General features: G+C 44.2%; 1 protein-coding gene across 1 annotated transcript in view; it reads left to right on the forward strand.

The window, feature by feature from the left end:
- The window catches only part of LOC106657841 (protein HID1), an 84,646-nt gene extending 66,069 nt beyond the window's left edge, over positions 1-18,577 (forward strand). Inside the window, exon 13 of the mRNA XM_014379524.2 lies at positions 18,353-18,577. Within this exon, the coding sequence (XP_014235010.1) occupies positions 18,353-18,356 (4 nt within the window). The 3' untranslated portion in view covers positions 18,357-18,577. The remainder of the gene's footprint in view (positions 1-18,352) is intronic.
- The last annotated feature ends 827 nt before the right edge of the window (positions 18,578-19,404 follow it).

Raw genomic sequence — 19,404 nt, forward strand, 5'->3', positions numbered from 1 at the left:
AACTTGGCTGATTTGTGTTCTAAGTAGAAAATTTGAACTCTGAAGCAAGTTTCAAGAGAGAGTGATTTAAAGGACAAAATGGGCTGCCTCTTATCTTTTGATAAAGACCTGTCGCTTGTGGGTAATAATACGCGGTGTCAGAGCCACCTACACGGGAGATGGGAAATCTAGGAGGAAAAACGGTTAAGAAAAGAGTAAGTCAAATGATTGCATAGTGAATTTATGTTCTTTGTTAGGTCTCGAAGTCACTAACCAAACCAACAATTAATAACAACTCGTAGAGTTATAAAGTCTCTGGTAATCTGAGAGACCGTAAGATTTCTGGAAGTCTGTGAGAAGCACGCGTTGCAAGGGTCTTGGTGCCTCTGGAAGATCCAAGACTGCTTTGGAGGTTCGCAAGATGTACTCAGCGGAAGCGTTCGCGAGCCAATGACCGCGGCGGCCGAGTGTGCCTGCTTATACAGGGTGGGGAATAAATATGGAAACCCCTGGAAATCTCGCAGAATAAGTTGGGAAAAAAAATCAAAAACCTCATATCCGACGAATATTTTCACGAGGAATCCAATGGTGACCTTGAATTTGACCTTGAACATGACCTTCAAGCTCCAGTGATCCAAAAATCGATTTTTCAAATGTAACCCCCATTTTTTATTTTAGATTTGAAAAGAGCACAAAATTTTACGTCAAAAAGTATGTTTTGTTTTTTTTTTCAAGGTCATTTTAAGGGCGTTACAGGCGCAAATAAAACCCCAATTTAACCTAAAATTATGTTCAAATAAGGGCTTTTTTTCTAATTGTACTGCCTCCAAAAGGACCTTAAAAAAAATAATAAGATACATATTTTCACGTAAAATTTTCCACTCTTTTCAATGGTGACCTTCAATTTGACCTTGAACATAACCTATACTCTACGGTGAACCAAAAATTGATTATTCGCACGGTGACCCCCATTTTTTATAACAGATTTGAAAAGAGCACAAAATTTCACGTCAAAATGCATGTTTTGTTTTTTTGTTAAGGTCATTTAGGAGGCGGTACAATGAGAAAAAAAGCCCTTACTTGAACTTAGTTTTAGGTTAAATTGGGGTTTTATTTTCGTCTGTAACGCCCTTAAAATGACATTGAAAAAAAAAACAAAACATACATTTTGACGTGAAATTTTGTGCTTTTTTCAAATCTGCAATAAAAAATGGGGGTTACGTTTGAAAAATCGATTTTTGGGTCACTGGAGCTTGAAGGTCATGTTCAAGGTCAAATTCAAGGTCACCATTGGAATCTTCGTGAAAAAATACGTCAGATATGAGGTTTTTGATTTTTTTTCCCAACTTATTCTGCGAGATTTCCAGGGGTTTCCATATTTATTACCCACACTGTATACCCAGACGGTGATGGCGTGGAACAGCAGCAACAGCGTTTGAGGCTGCGACTGAGGAATGACGCTGGCTTTGTTGTGTGTGTCTACAGAAGTCTCTTCTTGAACGTTATAATCCTGGGCCTGACTTTCTTCAGCATCTTGATCGATCTCTTCAATATTGTAGCTAGCACTTAACTTGTTATAAATAGGATCAATAATAGGTCAAAATCCTACTTAAGGGGACACACCTGTGTTGATGCCTATAAATGAAAAACATGAAAATGAAGGATTACGATAAAAAATTTTTGTTTCTGATGTTAAAATATGTTTTTATAGGTCCTTTTACAACAAAAAATATGTCTCTAGTTCCTCTTATTATTAAAAATCATCCTTTATTCATGTATATTGACTTGTGATTTCTAAGTAATTGACCGCATGATTTTGAATTTTTCACCAATCCTGATCCTCGGGGTCTCAAAAGTTTTTTAATAATATTCTTTTCTACTTAAGTGTTACAGAATTTAAACAAAAGGCTTGGAAAACTTTTTTCATACTAACAACAATTGCTGCAGAAAATATACGCGATTGAGGCGGTTTGTGTGCGACCGATTTTTCGCTGCACGCAGGTCCGAGGCTCGCTCCATCGCTTCGCCTGGTGATGATCTCGGAGGGCTGTTGCGACTCAGACGCTCGCACTTGCGCTCGAACTTGCGCTCGCACCAGCATGAAGATGCTCAATCTCTCAGTTTTTATCTCGCATAAAAAGCATTAAAACATACTCAGCAAAAATAACTAATATTTTCGAAAGGAAATTTTCTCCGCTTTCGATTGAGGTTATTTGAAAAAATCCTAAAAATATGTTTTTCAGATATTTGTGTTTTCAAGTTCATGCAAAGTTTTTCTATGAAGACGGAAAATTTCGGAAATTCTGACTACACCATCAGAAAGCTCAGAAAATTTCCTTTCGAAACTATTAGTTAGTTACTTTTTGCTGAGTATATTTTAATGCATTATATGAGTCATTTCACGTCAAGTCTCCTAGCGCGGCGCCCGCGCGGCATTATTAATCGAAATTGCTGAATTTGTAACTCGCCAGAAAAGCACCTAAATGCACCCAGAAAAAATATGTGCCATATTATTTTGATAGGAAATTTTCTCAGCTTTCCGATGATGAGGTCAGATTTTTCAAAATTTTCCATTTTCCCCGGAAAAACTTGACCTAAACTTTCAAACTCAAATTTCTCAAAAACGGCATTTTTAAGATTTTTTTAAATAGTGCCGATCGAAAGCTGAGGAAATTTCCTATCGATATGCAAATTTTCAGAGAGTACTTTTGATAATTACTCAATGAAATACAGCGACGAACGTGTAAAAACGTGACATTTCGGCCCGTGCGGCAGCTGTTCCCGCGCGGCGCAAAATCTCACGTTTTTACACGTTCGTCGCTGTATTTCATTGAGTAATTATCAAAAGTACTCTCTGAAAACTTGCATATCGATAGGAAATTTCCTCAGCTTTCGATTGGCACTATTTAAAAAAATCTTAAAAATGCCGTTTTTGAGATATTTGAGTTTGAAAGTTTATGTCAAGTTTTTCCGGGGAAAATGGAAAATTTTGGAAAATCTGACCTCATCATCGGAAAGCTGAGGAAATTTCCTATCAAAATCATATGGCACATATTTTTTCTGGGTGCATTTAGGTGCTTTTCTGGCGAGTTACAAATTGAGCAATTTCGATTAATAATGCCGCGCGGGCGCCGCGCTAGGAGACTTGACGTGAAATGACTCATATGCGAGATAGAAACTGAGGGATTGAGCGTCTTTATGCCGTCGCGAACGCAAATGCAAGCGTCCGAGTCGTAGCAGACCCCTGGGATTATCAGCGAGCGAAGCGATGGGTCTAGCCTCGGACCTGCGTACGGCGAAAAATCGGTCGCAGACAAACCACCTTTATCGAGTCTATTTTCTCTCCATGCATAAGCTTGTACGATTGCTGCAGATACACGGTACCGATTCGAACTTGGTCAATTTGCAGGGCTTGAATCCACTAGACCTTTTTTTATCTAAAACCTTTACTATGACGAGCAGGCGGAAAAACTATTATCCGTCTCTAGAGACGACGTCTATCTTCATAGTAACTTATTGGTGTGCACAACTAATGGGGCCACACACCACTGCACTTGGCCTCTGCGCCACGGCAACAACAAGAGGCACTTGAATTGTCGTTGAGACGAGGCGTGATCCAAATATTTGCCAATGCAACGGGATCGACTACTCAGCGCATGATGTGTTAAAGGCACGAGGGTTATAACGAGTGTGCAAAGAAATGTTTCAAAATCACCGAAGAGAAACATCAACTGGTGCAAGTTGACGCTTTGGATACAACTCAGATCGACCAAACGCCACTACAAATGTCTGTGACGAAACTTTTGCCAATTGTAATCGGTATATCCTTGGTTCATGGTGCTAATTCATCCACATCATTACAAGGTCAAATGGTAATTTTTAATGAAAAAATATCTGGCCCAGGCTAAAGACGCAAGACTCTGTTACAGTCTACGACGTAACCTTTCTCAATGAAAAAGAAATTATTAAAACTGCGAGAAGCAGCTAGCGAGCTGCTACGCATGAATTACAATTTAATGTATCTCACGTATCTCCTATGTATAATTTCATTAGCACACACACGACAGAAAGTAACATCATTTCGGACACGCGCAGCCAGCGTAAACAATGCCGAATTGAGCGGCCTAAAATCCATTACCTATTTATTAGGCCTCTGCTATTAAACTCTTGCGAAAATATAATTCGCACGGCAAAGAAATGAACACGCGCGGCCGCGAGTGTGAATGAATATCTGAGAAAAGCTGTAAAACTGCGGTGACCGCGACTTCACGAATTTCGGGAAGAACGCGGGTCCGGGTCTGCTAATATACACGCGCGTGCAAGATATGTGTCAATTATTGACCCATATCGAGCTCGCTACATACGCTGCAACCGCTGAAGCGGGGGCAACTTTAGGTGTATATAAGCAACAGTAAAAGAGGATCAGTCCTCCTTCATATCTACGAAATCGTACACTACGTGTCGATACTTGTAATCATTCAACTAAAATCAAAGTTATAAAATATATCTCTTGTATCTGTAAATGCATTGTATGCATATAAATCGAGTAACGTCAACTGTGTAAATCAATTATATTAGCTTCATAATAACTGTGTTTGTGTGTGTGCCACACCATCATCGACAAGTCCGAATAAATAACTGTAAGTTTATTATCATATTTCTGACATTGTACTTCATTCCACCCACCCCTACGCAACAAGTTATAATATTTAAATAAAAGGGTTTTCTGTTATAATTCCGACTACGGAGTATGTAACATTAAATTTGGTGCATTGCCTGTTCGAACTCCATTGAACAACCGATGATCTGTTGCTTAAAGGTGGAGTGAAATGGGGAATAATGTCATCTACGGGTCATATGAACACCAGTGAGCTTATAGCTGATAACGCCCGAAAAGCACTCGAATTAGCCCAATCAGAAGGCGACCTTGATCAAATCAAAGCTGCCGAGCAAAGAATAAAAGATTTAAAAACTGATAATATTGATACTGATAAAGAAGCATTTTTACAATATCGCTTGCATGATAGTTCTATTGATTCAACTCTTAATGCTTCACCAACAAAAGACACGCTTGAAACAGTAACCACAAGTACACCTAAAATAACAAGTGATTTAGTGGCGCGAGCAAAATTTGAATTTAATAAACCTCAATCTGTACTTATATAATATGTACAACTGTAAATTGTAAATATGTATACAGGGTGCGGCAAAAGTATGGATACACCGGGAAATTTCGCGGAATAAGGGTAGGAAAAAAATCAAAAACCTCATGTCCGACGTATTTATTGATGAGGAATCCAATGGTGACCTTGAATTTGACCTTGAACATAACCTTCAAGCTCCAGCGACCCAAAAATCGATTTTTGAAATGGAACCCCCATTTTTTATTGCCGATTTGAAAAGAGCAAAATATTTCACGTTCGACCATGTATTTTGTTTTTTTTTCAAGGTCATTAAGAAGGCGGTACAATGAGAAAAAAAGCCCTTACTTGAACTTAATTTGAGGTTAAATTGGGGTTTTATTATCTACAACGCCCTTAGAATGACCTCGAAAAAAAAACGAAATACATGTTTCAACGTAAAGTTTTGTGCTCTTTTCAAATCTGCAATAAAAAATGGGGGTTCCATTCCAAAAATCGATTTTTGGGTCGCTGGAGATTGAAGGTTATGTTCAAGGTCAAATTCAAGGTCACCATTGGATTCCTCATCAAAAAATACGTCGGACATGAGGTTTTTGATTTTTTTCCTACCCTTATTCCGCGAAATTTCCAGGTGTATCCATACTTTTGCCGCACCCTGTATAGTAATTGTAATATAGTAATTGTAAAATCGCAGTGCGGCCATCAATCAATCACATTAGCCCCAGGGTAGGATAATTACCATCTTTACTTGATGAAAATGTTTTTTCATCCACCACGATGGTTCTCATCCACATGTCAGGCGTCTAGTGCCTGAAATCCTGATCATAGGCGAGGTGGGCTGCCTCGTTCAGCTCCATCAAATCAACTTTTTTACTAGCGCTGCGATAACGTAATCCTGTTCGATTCCTCACGGTTCTTGGAACGGTTTCATAGCAGGCATTGAAATTCATGTGCTGCGCCAAAGTCTTTAATGACTCAAATGGAATAGCTATAATGACATTTTTCAGTGCCTCTAAACCATCGTTGCCGATAGCGTACGGCCGTGAGTTATGCCTGCGTTGATTGACAGCTTGTCGGCCAGCGCCTTCGGCATCAAATTTTGCTTTCCAACGTCTGACGGTTCTGTTCGAACATCGGAAATATGCAGCTATTACGTTCCGATTTATATCTTGATCAATTGAAAATCGCAATACAGTGAGATTTGCGTCGGTAGGCTCAAACGGCATCGTTAAAATAAAAAAATTTGAACAAATCACGAAACTGAAATCAACACAAATCACTGAACACGAAGCGCAATCGATGCAGACTGTCTTAGTCTTTATCGGCCGTTATACAAGCGAATTTCGAGTTTCTTAAGTCAGCGCCGACCTGCCTGCCGTCGATCCTTGGCTGTGGCGGCGGCAGGCGTGCGAAAATGCTGAAAACTATAACTGTGGGCAATAGCCGTGCAAATAGTGCTAAGGAGGGGGGCGCTCATTGCGATGACCAGCGGCTCATTTTCGACGCACGCCGAACGTTATAACTTCGGTAATGGACAATCGCTCTTTTCACTGCGAACCACCGTCGAGCTAACATCTCTTACTGCGATCCCCATGAGGACCCTTCAACGAGAAATTTGCCAAACAATCCAGACATATGTATTGTTATACAACAGTTGTCAACCTGATTATCGCAACAGTAATCAAAAAGCGAATGCATACATCATCATTGCTAAAAGATTAAATATCTTAAGCCGTAAGTGATTTGTTAATTTTCAATCTTGTCTTTTCTGTCCATCTCTCTCTCTATCTTGTTTGCTTCATATGATATACTATAACGCCTTTTTTTTTCTTTCTTTTTTGTTAAGCCACTGTAAAGTGGATAAAAATATATGCCCGAGTACTGAATGGCATGAGTAAAAAGACAATTACTCATTGAAGATCGTCGCCAACTTATATTTCGCGCATCGGAAATCAATGCAAATAGATGCGAACATTTTCAATCTCTCTCTCTCTCTCTCTCTCTCTCTCTCTCTCTCTCTCTCTCTCGGCCTTGAGAGTAGAACGGTCGTGTGTCGGGTCGCTCCCAGTGTTTGGTGCTCGTGTGACGGTTGTTCGTGTTCTAAATTTTTCCTGACTTCGCCAGGGTATGCGACTGGTCTGTAGTGACCTTCCTGACACAGCTCGACGCATGCAACGTTGCTTGTCGCGGCTAAAAAAGCCAATTTACGACGGCTGTACCGGAAATCTTACGATATTTGACATTGGTTTGACTAACGTCTGTATACGACGTAAATATTTACTTTTGCGTATCGGCAGTTGAGCTTGTTTACACGCTCTATGCTTGCCGATATGTCACGAAAGGTAAAGCGTACTAAGCTCGGTACAGGACCACCGACAAAACGCTCTAAGCCCGACGTGAGCCATGAAGATTTTATAGACGAACTCGAAAATGATGCTCGTTTTACACCTCATACCACGACATGATAGCATCTGAGCGAGTCACGGAGAAGAACAAAAAGATGCAAGCGGCTGTTAACTCAATGTGTGAGGGCTTTTTCTCGGTAGTATGCGCTTATACTGCCAAGCTCGCCTACCTGGATCTTGTAAGCGATTGCAAGGAGGCTCTCGCGGCTACGTGCAATAACATCAACCAGGCGACGGCGGCGTTGAGAACGGAAGCAGCGAGGACTCAGTCGGCGAAGCCTGATGTGGATTCCGCGTGTTGTCGTTTGTCGCAGTGGTCATATGCGCGTGCGGCTTCTGACGAGGCCCCGAAGCGGGACATCGTGAATGCGGTGTCCGTGACCCGTGGCCGTCTCATTGCCATCAAAAAGAGTAGCCAGATCACCGTTGGACCAAAAGAGAATGAAGAGGCGAATATGCGCGACGCCCCTGCTGTCAAGGCAGCACTCGTGAAGTCGTGACACTTGGCGGTCGTGTGGAGCGAGTGCACTACGGTCGCGGTGCGACAGTGGTGATAGAGGGCGAGGGGCTGTGCGGGGACACTTTTGGTGCATGCTCGGAGCTTGCTGCTGCAGGCCTGGAGGTCAAGCCGAGCTCGCTGCTGGACCCTCGTCTCATTGTACACGGCGTGCCTGTTGAATTGATTGAAGATGAGATCAGCGAGTGCATCAAGCAGGACATGCCCGGCGCCTCGCCTATCAGGATCATCTATCTGTATCCGGCAGGAAATAAAAAGCAACGTTCGTGCGTTATTGAGGCCTCGGCGGATATTAGGAGGTTACTGCTGTCTCGTGGAAGGGTCAATCTGCGTTGGCACTCCTGTCGCGTCGAGGATCATCTCTCCATCATACAGTGCTTCAAATTCTCAGGCTTCTCGCATATAGCTGCAAGGTGCGACAAGGAGCCGTGTTGCGCATACTGTGCAGGCGAGCATCTCTCCCAAGCATGTAACACGAAGAGACAGCTCAAGTGTGCCAACTGCGTCAGTGCTGGGATCGACGACAACTCGCACTCGGTCAGAGACAAGATAAAATGCACTTTACTGCGTCGAAGGATTGAGCGCAAAATACAAACAATAAATTATGGATTATAGACCAATTACGCAGCTCAAGATCGGACACGTCAACGCCCACTCACTCGACGCTCACTTCGATGATGTAAGAGCGATCACTTTGCAGCGCGGCTTGCATTTGTTTGCAATCAGTGGGTCTTGGCTAAAGAAACACATGCACGCCGGTTTGTTCGAGATTACCGGATATACTCTCCTGCGTCGTGACCGCATTGGCAGGAATTGTGGTGGTGTGGCCCTCTATGTACGCAATGGCCTGCGTTGTCGCTGCGTTGCCTCTTCGGAGAGACCGAGAGTCTATCGCTATAGACTGGAGTTTTTGTTTGTGCTCGTCAAGGTTGGATCATCTAGTGTCCTCGTCTGCGTGGTCTACAGCCCCTCGAAGGCCGGTTTTTGGAGTGACATCGAGGAAGCCTTGCTCAACTGCAGGGTGACCTACGACTATATAATTCTATGTGGTGATCTCAACATCGATCTGCCGGTGCCCTCCACCCCACGCAATATTTTACTGGACTTCTTTGCGACATTCAGTATATCGCCGCTGCCGTTCGAGCCCACGCATCATCCCGAAAGCACGCATACGACAATAGATTACATCTGCGCTGGAGGTATGCAGGCCATCGACACATCTCAGGTGCACTATCCAAGCATCTCAAAACACAACGCACTGTTCGCTACCTTTCCGATCAAGGGGCCTGCCCACGTCGAGACTACGTTCACCTGGCGTGACTTCCAAAAACTCGACCCGGTTCTATTTGACGCCGACCTTGCTGCGATCAACTGGGCCCATGTCATCAGCCTGGAGAGTGTGGACTCCAAAGTCGAGGCGTTCACATCATCGATGGTCGAATTATTCGATAGACACGCGCCGTATCGCGCAATCAAACCGAAGAAGAACTGGAAGCCGTGGTTTACCGAAGAGCTGAGGACTCTCGTGACGAGACGAAATCAGGCGTGGCGGAGGTACAGGCGCCTTGGTCGACGAGATGACTTGCTGGCGTTCAGGAGCTTTCGCGGCCGTCTGCGTGCCGCAACTCGCCGGGCCCGAGCCGCTTACTATCGAGGCAGAATTTCGGAGTGTGGGGACCCGTCATCGGCGTGGAGGATTGTCGGAGAGCTTGGCCTTGGCTCTCGTGCTCGGGACTCATTTGCGCTACCGGTCGATGTCGACCGCCTGAACGAGCATTTCATTGGCTCCTCCATTGACCTGAATCTGCGTGACTCTCGCTCCACTGCCAGGATTCCACCTCAGGATCGCTTTTTCTTCAGTGAGGTAACGTGCTTGGATGTGCTCGAGGCCGTTAAACGCGGCCGCTCCAATGCTCGAGGTGTGGACGACATCTCGCTGAGTCAACTGAAGATGTGTTTGCCGACAATCCTGCCCGTGCTGTGTGACATATTCAACGCGTCCCTTCAATCTGGGGTGTTCCCGGGCCACTGGAAGTGGGCCCTGGTGCGCCCTTTGCCCAAGAAGAAGCCACCACTTGATGCCAGCCACCTGAGACCGATAAGCCTTCTGTGCGCAGCCTCCAAGCTTCTCGAGAGCGTTGCTCTTGAGCAAATGAAGAGATTCATAAATGAGCGTGATATCCTGGATTCTCATCAGTCCGGATTCCGTGAGCACTACAGCACGCATACTGCACTGATTGACCTGGTGGACGGCATACGCGAGGCGATCGATGTAAAGGACGTTGTCCTCATGGTGGCTATTGACTTTTCACGGGCTTTCGACCTTGTCAATATCAATTTGCTGATCGACAAGCTCAAGCTTTATGGATTTTCAGACCAGGCATGCCTTTGGATCGGCTCTTTTCTGTCTCGCAGACCACAAACCGTAGTTGGACCTCTGGGCGAAAGGTCGTCCCGGCTTTGTCGCGTGCAGGGTGTCCCGCAAGGAAGCCTGAGCGGCCCGCTACTGTTCTCGATCTTCATAAATGACCTGCCACTGGTCTGTCGACACACCAAGCACCACCTGTATGCGGACGACTTCACGATTACCTGCCTTGGGCCGGCTGGTCGCCCCGACCTCATTGTAAAGAAGATGAATGATGACCTTGCGCGAATTGCCCGGTGGGCCGAGGAGAACGGCCTGACCATTAACACGAGGAAAACGCAAACAATATGGTTTGGCAGTCGGCGCTACATCCGCAGGATCCATGCAGTGGCGATTCCACCAATACGGCTGTGCGACGAGACCCTGAATCCGGACGAGAGCATCAAGGTCCTGGGCTGTGTACTTGACGAGACCCTCTCTTGGCGTGAGCATACCAACTACACCGGCGCGAGATGCTTTGCTGCGCTGGCGCGACTGCGAAGAGTGGGTGACTTTCTACCCCGCGGCACCAGACTGATGCTTGTGAGAGCCCTGGTTTTCCCGCATCTGGATTACGGAGCGGGACTCATGGCTGGCCTTTCCGGGGAGCTGCTGACCAGGCTCCAACGCTGCCAGAACGCTGCGGTCCGATTTGTCACGGGTGTCCGCAGACACGAGCACATTACACCATCGTACGTCGAGCTGCGTATTCTCAAACTCGGAGAGCGACGTAGTCTTCTGGTCGTGTGTTTGTTGGCCAACATATTGAGGCGCGGCGCACCGGCGTATCTGGCGGCCAGGTTCACCTTCGAGTCTGGCAGTGGCGACCGGGGCAGCAGAAGATCGAATCTGGACTTATCCATCCCCTTTGCGCGACTTAGCTGCCTGCAGAGTGCCTTTTTTATTAACGCCGCCAATCTTTGGAACGCCTTGCCGCACGAGATGAGGGTGCTCTATCGTAACGCTGGCTTTGGGAGAGTCATGCGCCAGTATTACTTGCGTAATAATATGACTAACTCTGTGTAGTTTTTATTTTATTTTGTTTGTTGTTTTATTTTGTTTTTGCTTTGTAACAAATATTGTTCGTCATGATATCTTGTAGCAAATTATATCATTGGCTGTGGCTATATAGGGCTACCCGTCCTTAGCCAAAATAAACTATTATCTATCTATCTATCTATCTCTCTCTCTCTCTCTCTGACGCTGAATCAGTCGCCGCATGGGCGTCGCGCAATGGCCTCAAACTCAACCCGAGCAAAACAACAGTCTTGCTTCTCGGCAGCCTTGCCTTTTTGACCAAACTGAAGTCCACATGGCTGCCGAGAATCACTGTTCAAGGAGCATCAATAGAATACTCGGCAATTGTAAAAACACTAGGCATAAAACTGACGCCTACCCTGAGCTGGGAAGCGCATACTAGCAGCATCATACCGCGCTGCCACTTTGCGCTTTTTTCACTGCGATACTACCGACGTGCTCTCTCGCAGAGCGTGAGGAAAACGCTTGTAACTGCCTTGGTTCTGTCGCACCTCGACTATGCTCCAGCTGTATACGACTCTGTCACCCAGGAGCAGAACCTGAGACTACAGCGAGTGCAGAACGCCTGCGTTCGGTTCGTCTACGGCTCCATCCCTCGCACCGCACATGTCACGCCATACCGCCTGGCACTGGGCTGGCTGTCGGTGCGTCGCCGGAGGGAGATGAGGATCGCCCTGCTCGCCCTGGAGATTCTGCGTGGAGGATCACCATCACAGTTGCGTGCACCGTTCAAACTCCTGGCCGACCACCCTGAAATCCGCACATCGCCTCGTCGCATCAGGCCCCTAGTGTACTACAACACCAAGCGCACCGGAGCTCTCACCAAATCATTTACCCACACCGCATCACGCATTCTTTCCACTCTTCCGTTCGAAATCACCCTTGTTAACCCCGCCTCATCATATAAAAAACTCATTTTCAATCATCTTTTCGCACTCGACAAGAACGACTGGCAAGCCCGCTGTACCACTGAAAATCTCACCCTCATCCCATCCTCACTCACCAACATACTGTCCTTCACTCCGTCATGAAACATAATCTCCAATCACCTCGCCTCATCAAAAACAATGGATGTGCATATATGAAAGCCATCGCTCCTACTATACTGTACTTTGCTATATATATAGACTATGTATATACTATCACTACTGTACCTATATATCTCACAAACTGTTCTCTGCTTGTAAAATATTTTTGCTATACACCTTTTGTAAATAATTGCTTCATACTGGGCCACACGGGGTTCTACCCCACGGTCCGTCTTCAAATAAAACTTCAATTCAATTCAATTCTCTCTCTCTCTCTCTCCCTCTCTCTGGGGGTATAGCAACACGCACCTCTTTAAGCTTCTCTGTTTTTTTGCTTTTTGTACTGCCTCGACCTGCCTACGGGCATTTTTCTTACAGTTTCTTGCACGCCAATTTTGCAAGGGTCAACTACAACTGGACCACTGGTACTGTTGTTTCCCTTGCATTGTTAAAAACGCATCTTCATCATCTACTCCAGCTCATCAAGGTTAGTTTACCACAACGTGTGTTTGAGGTCTTGCGCATGCAACGATCTGATCTTGCGCATCGCTTGCTCGCCGATGATCAACGTCTAGGGTGAAGGAAGAGCCTAGAGTCGTGACTCTTATCTACAGTAATCTGTGTCGTGAAGTGCGTGGAGATCTAGTATACCAACTGATTTGACTGTGCCGTCTGCTGTGAGGCCTATAGATACATAACTGCGGCAGCTTATTCTTACTAACATGGCAATTACTGGAGCTTCACTGCAGCACGAGCTTCTACCTCAAATCGCTACCTATCTTCAACGTCTCGACACGAAGCTTGACAACCTCACAACGCATGTCCTGACCATCGAAGCTTCGGTGTCTCGGCTTGAGAGCCGTATTGGAGCTCTTGAGACCCAGTCAGAGCAGCAGGCCGCCGAAATTGCGGAAATTCGCGCCGACATCGTCAGAATGAAAAAGACTGTCAACTCTGTTCCTGCTTCTGCCTCTGTTTCGGTCTTGCCCAGCTTACTGCCTTCACCGGCTGGCTCGCATCTGTCGGACCCGTGTGAGATTCTACTCACTGGACTCCCGACAGATGCGAATTTGACTGACAGAGAGGCGCTCGACAGAGTCTTCACGACCATCGGACTAAAAGACTACAGCAAATTCTTGGTACACACTCGAGCATGGAACCCCAAAAATAGACGCAAGCCCGCACCTGACAACACCAGAGCATTTGTGTTCAAGCTGTCGTCTCCAAGCACTCGTGACCACTGCATAGTGAATGCGTCCAAGCTAGCCTCAGTAGATACAAATGCACTTTTTGGCGTAGGGGATGGCAAAGTGAGACTCCGTCCTTTGTGGCCAAGCGAGATCTATAAATTGCTCCAAAAAGCCTATGATGCAGCTCAAAAGTTAAACTTTGCTCCACCAATAGTGCGAAATCTCACTGTTTTCATGCGCAAAGCAGATGAATCGAAACCTATCCCCATTTCAACTGAACACGACATCAGGACACTCAAGCCGAGGCCGAGATAACGACATCCACGCAATGCTCTACCATGACACACTCATTCACGTGACCACTACTTGATACTACTGTTACTACTACTACTACTACTAGTACTAATTGTGCTACTATACTATCACTATTATTACTACCACTGTTACTGCTATAGCTACTGCATGTAACTACTACTATTACTACTATATTCAATTGTGCATATTCATATATATACTAAATCGACACTATGTAATACTACTTCTACTGCTACTACTACTATTAGTTACGCCACGCAACATAATTATAACTAATTATTAATGTTGCTGTTATTGTTAATATCAGCAATTTTATACATAAATGTAAATACGACCGTGCCAGATGGGGTTTATCCTGTGGCCGAATAAAGTCTTTCAATCAATTAATCAATCTCTCTCTGTAAGTACGATCAGACGTGTTTTTGTGGTGCTCCGTTTATAGTGCTGTTTTTAACTGTTTTTTCCACTCCTTCGAGTGTTTTTGATATTTCAGGTGGACGAGGCACCCAGTGGCTCCTGCATCACGTGAGTTCTTCGGCTTGGACTCACCCTCTGAGCCAGGGTTTACCTTGTTCTGCCTTTAAAAATTCTGTCGAGGTTAGAATTCTTGAGAAATCAGAAGAAAATTTCTTCCGTGGACCATCTCTCTCCCCTCTGCTTATGCTGGCTAATCTGCGTTGGACCTGCCTTTTTGCTCTTTGCGCCGATCATAATATTGTGACATCAAGTTCAACATCTCTCTACTCAATCTACTGCGGCGTAGTAGGAAGTGGTAAGCCTTCCCCTGTATCGTTTGTTCTGCTCGTTTCTCGTCATCATTGCGTTCCTTCAAACCCCACTACCTTTGCCTTTCACTCGTGTCTCTCATCATTATCATTGCCTTCATCTTCAACACTGTTGCCGGTATCGTCGCATAGTAGCACAGAGACACCACAAAATTGCTCGTTTCTTCTATCTGCCGTTGTACGACGGGTGAACATCAATCCGGCTCGTTTACATCTCTGCTGTGATTCCAAAAATGATCAAAAATACTTCTGACGAGCGTGGCCATGTATCAGCCAGCTGGCTGCTGAGTTTTCGAGAAGAATTTGAGAAAAGAATTTTCGATCGCATTGACAGGTGTTTTGAGGAGCTTTCTCAACGTTTGTCGCTGCTTGAGAAAATTCAGACACAACACACTGATGCTTTGAGTCAGTAGTCAGCTGCGACAGAGGAACTCTGGGTGACTTGCAACGACGAACTTGCTTCTATGCGTAAGGATCTTATGAGCGAAGTTGAAGAGGTACGGGCTTACATCTCAACTGCATCTGCGATTTTCCCATTGCCAACTACCTTACCAGAAACTCCTGAAGACCCGTGTGAGGTCAGGTTCAGCAGTATTCCACATGAAGTGGACACTACTTCCTCCAAGACAGCTGCCAAAATTCTAAAAGCAATGGGACTGGCTTGATTTGAAAACCATATAGTCCAAGTGCGCTAGTGGGTCAACCGAGAGCGCATTCACGCTTCATCTGTGCTCCCACGTAATATTTACCGACTTTGGCGTAAAACAGTCGAAACTACTCGCATAACGCAATGCCCTCGCCCATTCATGCGTGGACTCAATGTGTTTGCGAGGCCTAGGCCAGGATGGCCAGTGCTCCACGTACGCTCGGAAAAGGATCTTGGCTTGCTTAAGCTGCAAGTTTGCAGCGGACCTGATAAAGTCCATCGTGGTGCGTCACTTCAAAATGGCGAGCCACCGACGTCCGATGTTCGGCTATAAAGCTCGTTCCCCCTACCGCACATTTTTCTGCTTTTCAGTTCATCTTCACTTCTCAATTGCCTGTTTTAAAAAATTCTTCTGACCCTACTTTTTTCTCTACTTTACTTCTATTCTAAATCAACCACTTTTTTTCTGTCACCATAGCTCTGCTTACTGTTAACTTTTCAATAGTGCAGACTTGTACATGTAATTTTGACACCGAGTCATTCATGTCCATATCACTGTCACGTCATTTCATTCCTTAATAATCGTCCTTTACTTCTTATATTCCTTCTACTTCACCTCGCTACTCTGCAAAATTCCATCCTCATTCCTTATCACTCCTCTCCTCTCATAATGCGATGAGATCGAGTGGCCCCAGCGGTACAGGTTAAGGGCCCAGAGCCTTCTTTCATCCTTCTGCTGAACTTCTAATACTGAGAGAAGAACTCATTGCCAAGTGCCACTGTGCAGTGGCACACTTGCTCTTTACTTCTGCTATCATTAACTGTTTTATATAAATTCTGATAATATCTGTTGAATTCTTTATATATTTTTTTCTACCGGCTAATTTTATTATTAAATTGCTGTTGGGCCCCATGTGGTTATAATTCAGGGCCCGAATAAAAACCTTAATCAATCAATCAATTTCTCTTTCTGGTGAGTACAAGTGGCACGTGTTTTTCTCGACCCAAATTTTTTATCTGTTTCTGCTGTATCCGTGCCTCCGGGCATTTTCTTTTCTATGAACCCGACTGCACAGCACCATCTTGGTTCCTTGGACTATATCAGAATATTATGCCCCATTTAGATCGAGTTGTAGATCGCCTGGACAATATTGTAAAAACCCAGCACAAGCACGAGGAGGAAATAGCGCAAAACGCCAGAGACATCGAAGAACTCAGCCAACGCCTCTCAGCGAGCGAGCATGCTTTCGCAAGTCTCCAGGAGAGAAGTGCAACTACTAAGGAAACTTCAGCCACAGCACCCGCGCCTGCATCTACTGTTACAGAGGACTGTCATGATGACTGCGAGGTTCGATTGTCAGGCCTACCAGTTATATTGGACCCATGTGACATTACCAACGTCAAGCATGTACTTGAGGCACTAGGGGAGGAACGACTCTTACCGCACGTAATAAGTGTGCGAGAATGAAAAGCAAAGCCTCGTGTATCAGCCGCCAATTCTGCAATCTCTCAGATTGACATTGCTGCAAAGCATGTACCAAACACCAATGCTTGCGTGCTGCGCTTTGCCTCGACTAACGCACGTGAATCATTTCTCGCCGCTGCACCGCGATTCCAACGTCTCCCAGTGTCGAAGATTTTTGTATTGCCTGAAGCCGGGGACGGCCGTCTTAGTGCCGCTCCCATTCTGCCACCTGAGCGCTATCGACTACTGAGGAGATGCTGGCTTTTACCCAAACAGCACAGACTGCCCAACTCTGTAGTGCGCAACATGCGCATTTACGAGTGTTGCCTAAACCGCACCAAACTCACCCTAATCAACACCGGAGTTGGCTTGAATGCGTTTGCTATAGCACTGCCATCGCTCTCTAGCTCGTTCACTTCTGGTCATCATCCATCACCAACCAGCGTATCATAGGATCCTGCACCCTCTCGTCGTCAAGAAATGTCAAAATCTTTCTCAATAATTTCATTTGTACTCAAACTATACACTTGTAATCTACAACACTGTATGAGAGCCTACTGCTCAACACTGTTAATTTTTGCAAAACACCGAATTTATGTATATAGGTGACATTCCACGTCAACTGGCCCACCGACGAGTCCAAAAATAGGAGTCACCTAGAATATCGACTGAGGGCTTAAAATTTTCGTAAAGTCAAGGGCTTTCGAAATTCACGTGGCCTTTTCCCCGAAACCCATCCCCCCACCCCCTATGGCGGCTAATAGCCCGTGGGCCAACTTTTTGCATTGTTCATCGTTAATAAAACCCGCATAGTGTGGCCGACTGGGGTCTACGATGAACCAAATGAAAGGTTTTGAGCTCTACTTTTCAAAAACATGTTATAAAAACCATCTTTGGGTTACGTAAAGTGCCGTATGACTGCAAAAACCACGCGACGCGTATTTACGCCTCTCTATTTTTTATCTCGAAAACCATTGAGTCAAGGAAAAAATTTTATTGAACAAAAAAGTCTTAGAATTGATCGAGGAACACCCTCAAATTTTTTCAGAATTTTTTGGATTGATTTTATATATGCGGAAACGAGGGGAAATCGAATTTCTCAAAATCATCTCCGAAAAATTCTTAAAAAATCTGAGAATGTTCCTCGATCAATTCTAAGACTTGTTTGTTCAATGAACTTTTTCTTCAAACTCAATAGTATTCGAGTAGAAAAATACTTTAATTAATCGCGAGTTTTATTAAATATTAGGTACAAAAGGGATAAGTATTTTTTTACTCGAATACTATTGAGTTTGAAGAAAAAGTTCATTGATTGCCCAGCAGGCCGTCACGAACTTTTTTTTTACACATTCTGTCCCCTAAATAGATACAAATTAACATTTATGACTATACTTTGAACTTATATTAATGAATATTTTGTTCTCTTTTCTTTGTTACAGCTAAAATCGTGCAGTTAATGTGGTGTCATCTTCGAAAGAGGTACAATCGCCTACAATTGGCTTTGACGGACGGAAGACTGGATTTTAGGACTATGACCCGTTGCAATCACGAGTATTTGTATAGGATGGATTTTGTATACCACTTCGGGAATTTTTATAACCGCACGTTCGAAGAGCGCTGCCGCAAAGCAGGCATAGTGATCAGTTTTTAGGATTAAACATTGCTACTTCTACATACGACTAGATAAGCTGTTTCATTAAAATAAAAAGTTAAATAAAAAAAAAATTATTGCAAAAAATTGTTGCATAAGCCTGTAATTAGATTAAAAAGCAAACGATCAAACTCATTCCTGTAATGTAAATTGAATAAACAAATGTTCTCAACTTCAATGGTTAAAGGTGTTTTTATTGATAATAATATATGTTAAATTGATGGAATGATATCGAAGAAAAAAGAAACGAGCCATTTTGTCGGAGCTGCTGTTGTGGGTGTTTTTTGATTGCGTTGGTAATAAAAAAAGGGGAGTCGGAGCACTCGGAGGGAGCAGACAAACGGCGTCAGCTGCGTTAAGCCAGGCGAGGGGAGCTGTCAGATTGACGCTTGCGTCTTCTCTGATTTTGTCAGCCTCCTGAAACATGGGTTGTTTTGTTTGGTATATGTAGTGTAGTTCTTCGCAATGTATTTTATGGTGTTGTTTTGGCGATGGTAGCAGGTGACTGTGACATTATAAAACCATCGTATGTTGAATCTGCAGTCACTAAATTAATCTCTAAAATTTATTTACTCTGCTGTGCAGAATTGATTTCCGTAGTGAAACTCAATCTGGTGCTGTTTCTATAAATGATATAATTTTACCCTTCAGTGGTGAGTTTGTGATGCTATGAATTATTGACATTTGATAATGTGATAAAAAAACAAGACATCTTAGCATTGGTACATTCAAAATATGCATTTTTCAATAATCAAAATCTTTGGTACATAAATGATGATTTTATAAAAAACCAATTTGACATCAAAGTATGTTTGTTATATTACCATTTATCCTTTCATC

The sequence above is a fragment of the Trichogramma pretiosum genome, unplaced genomic scaffold, assembly GCF_000599845.2.
Source record: "Trichogramma pretiosum strain Unisexual culture from Peru unplaced genomic scaffold, Tpre_2.0 scaffold67, whole genome shotgun sequence".
Classification (NCBI taxonomy): domain Eukaryota; kingdom Metazoa; phylum Arthropoda; class Insecta; order Hymenoptera; family Trichogrammatidae; genus Trichogramma; species Trichogramma pretiosum.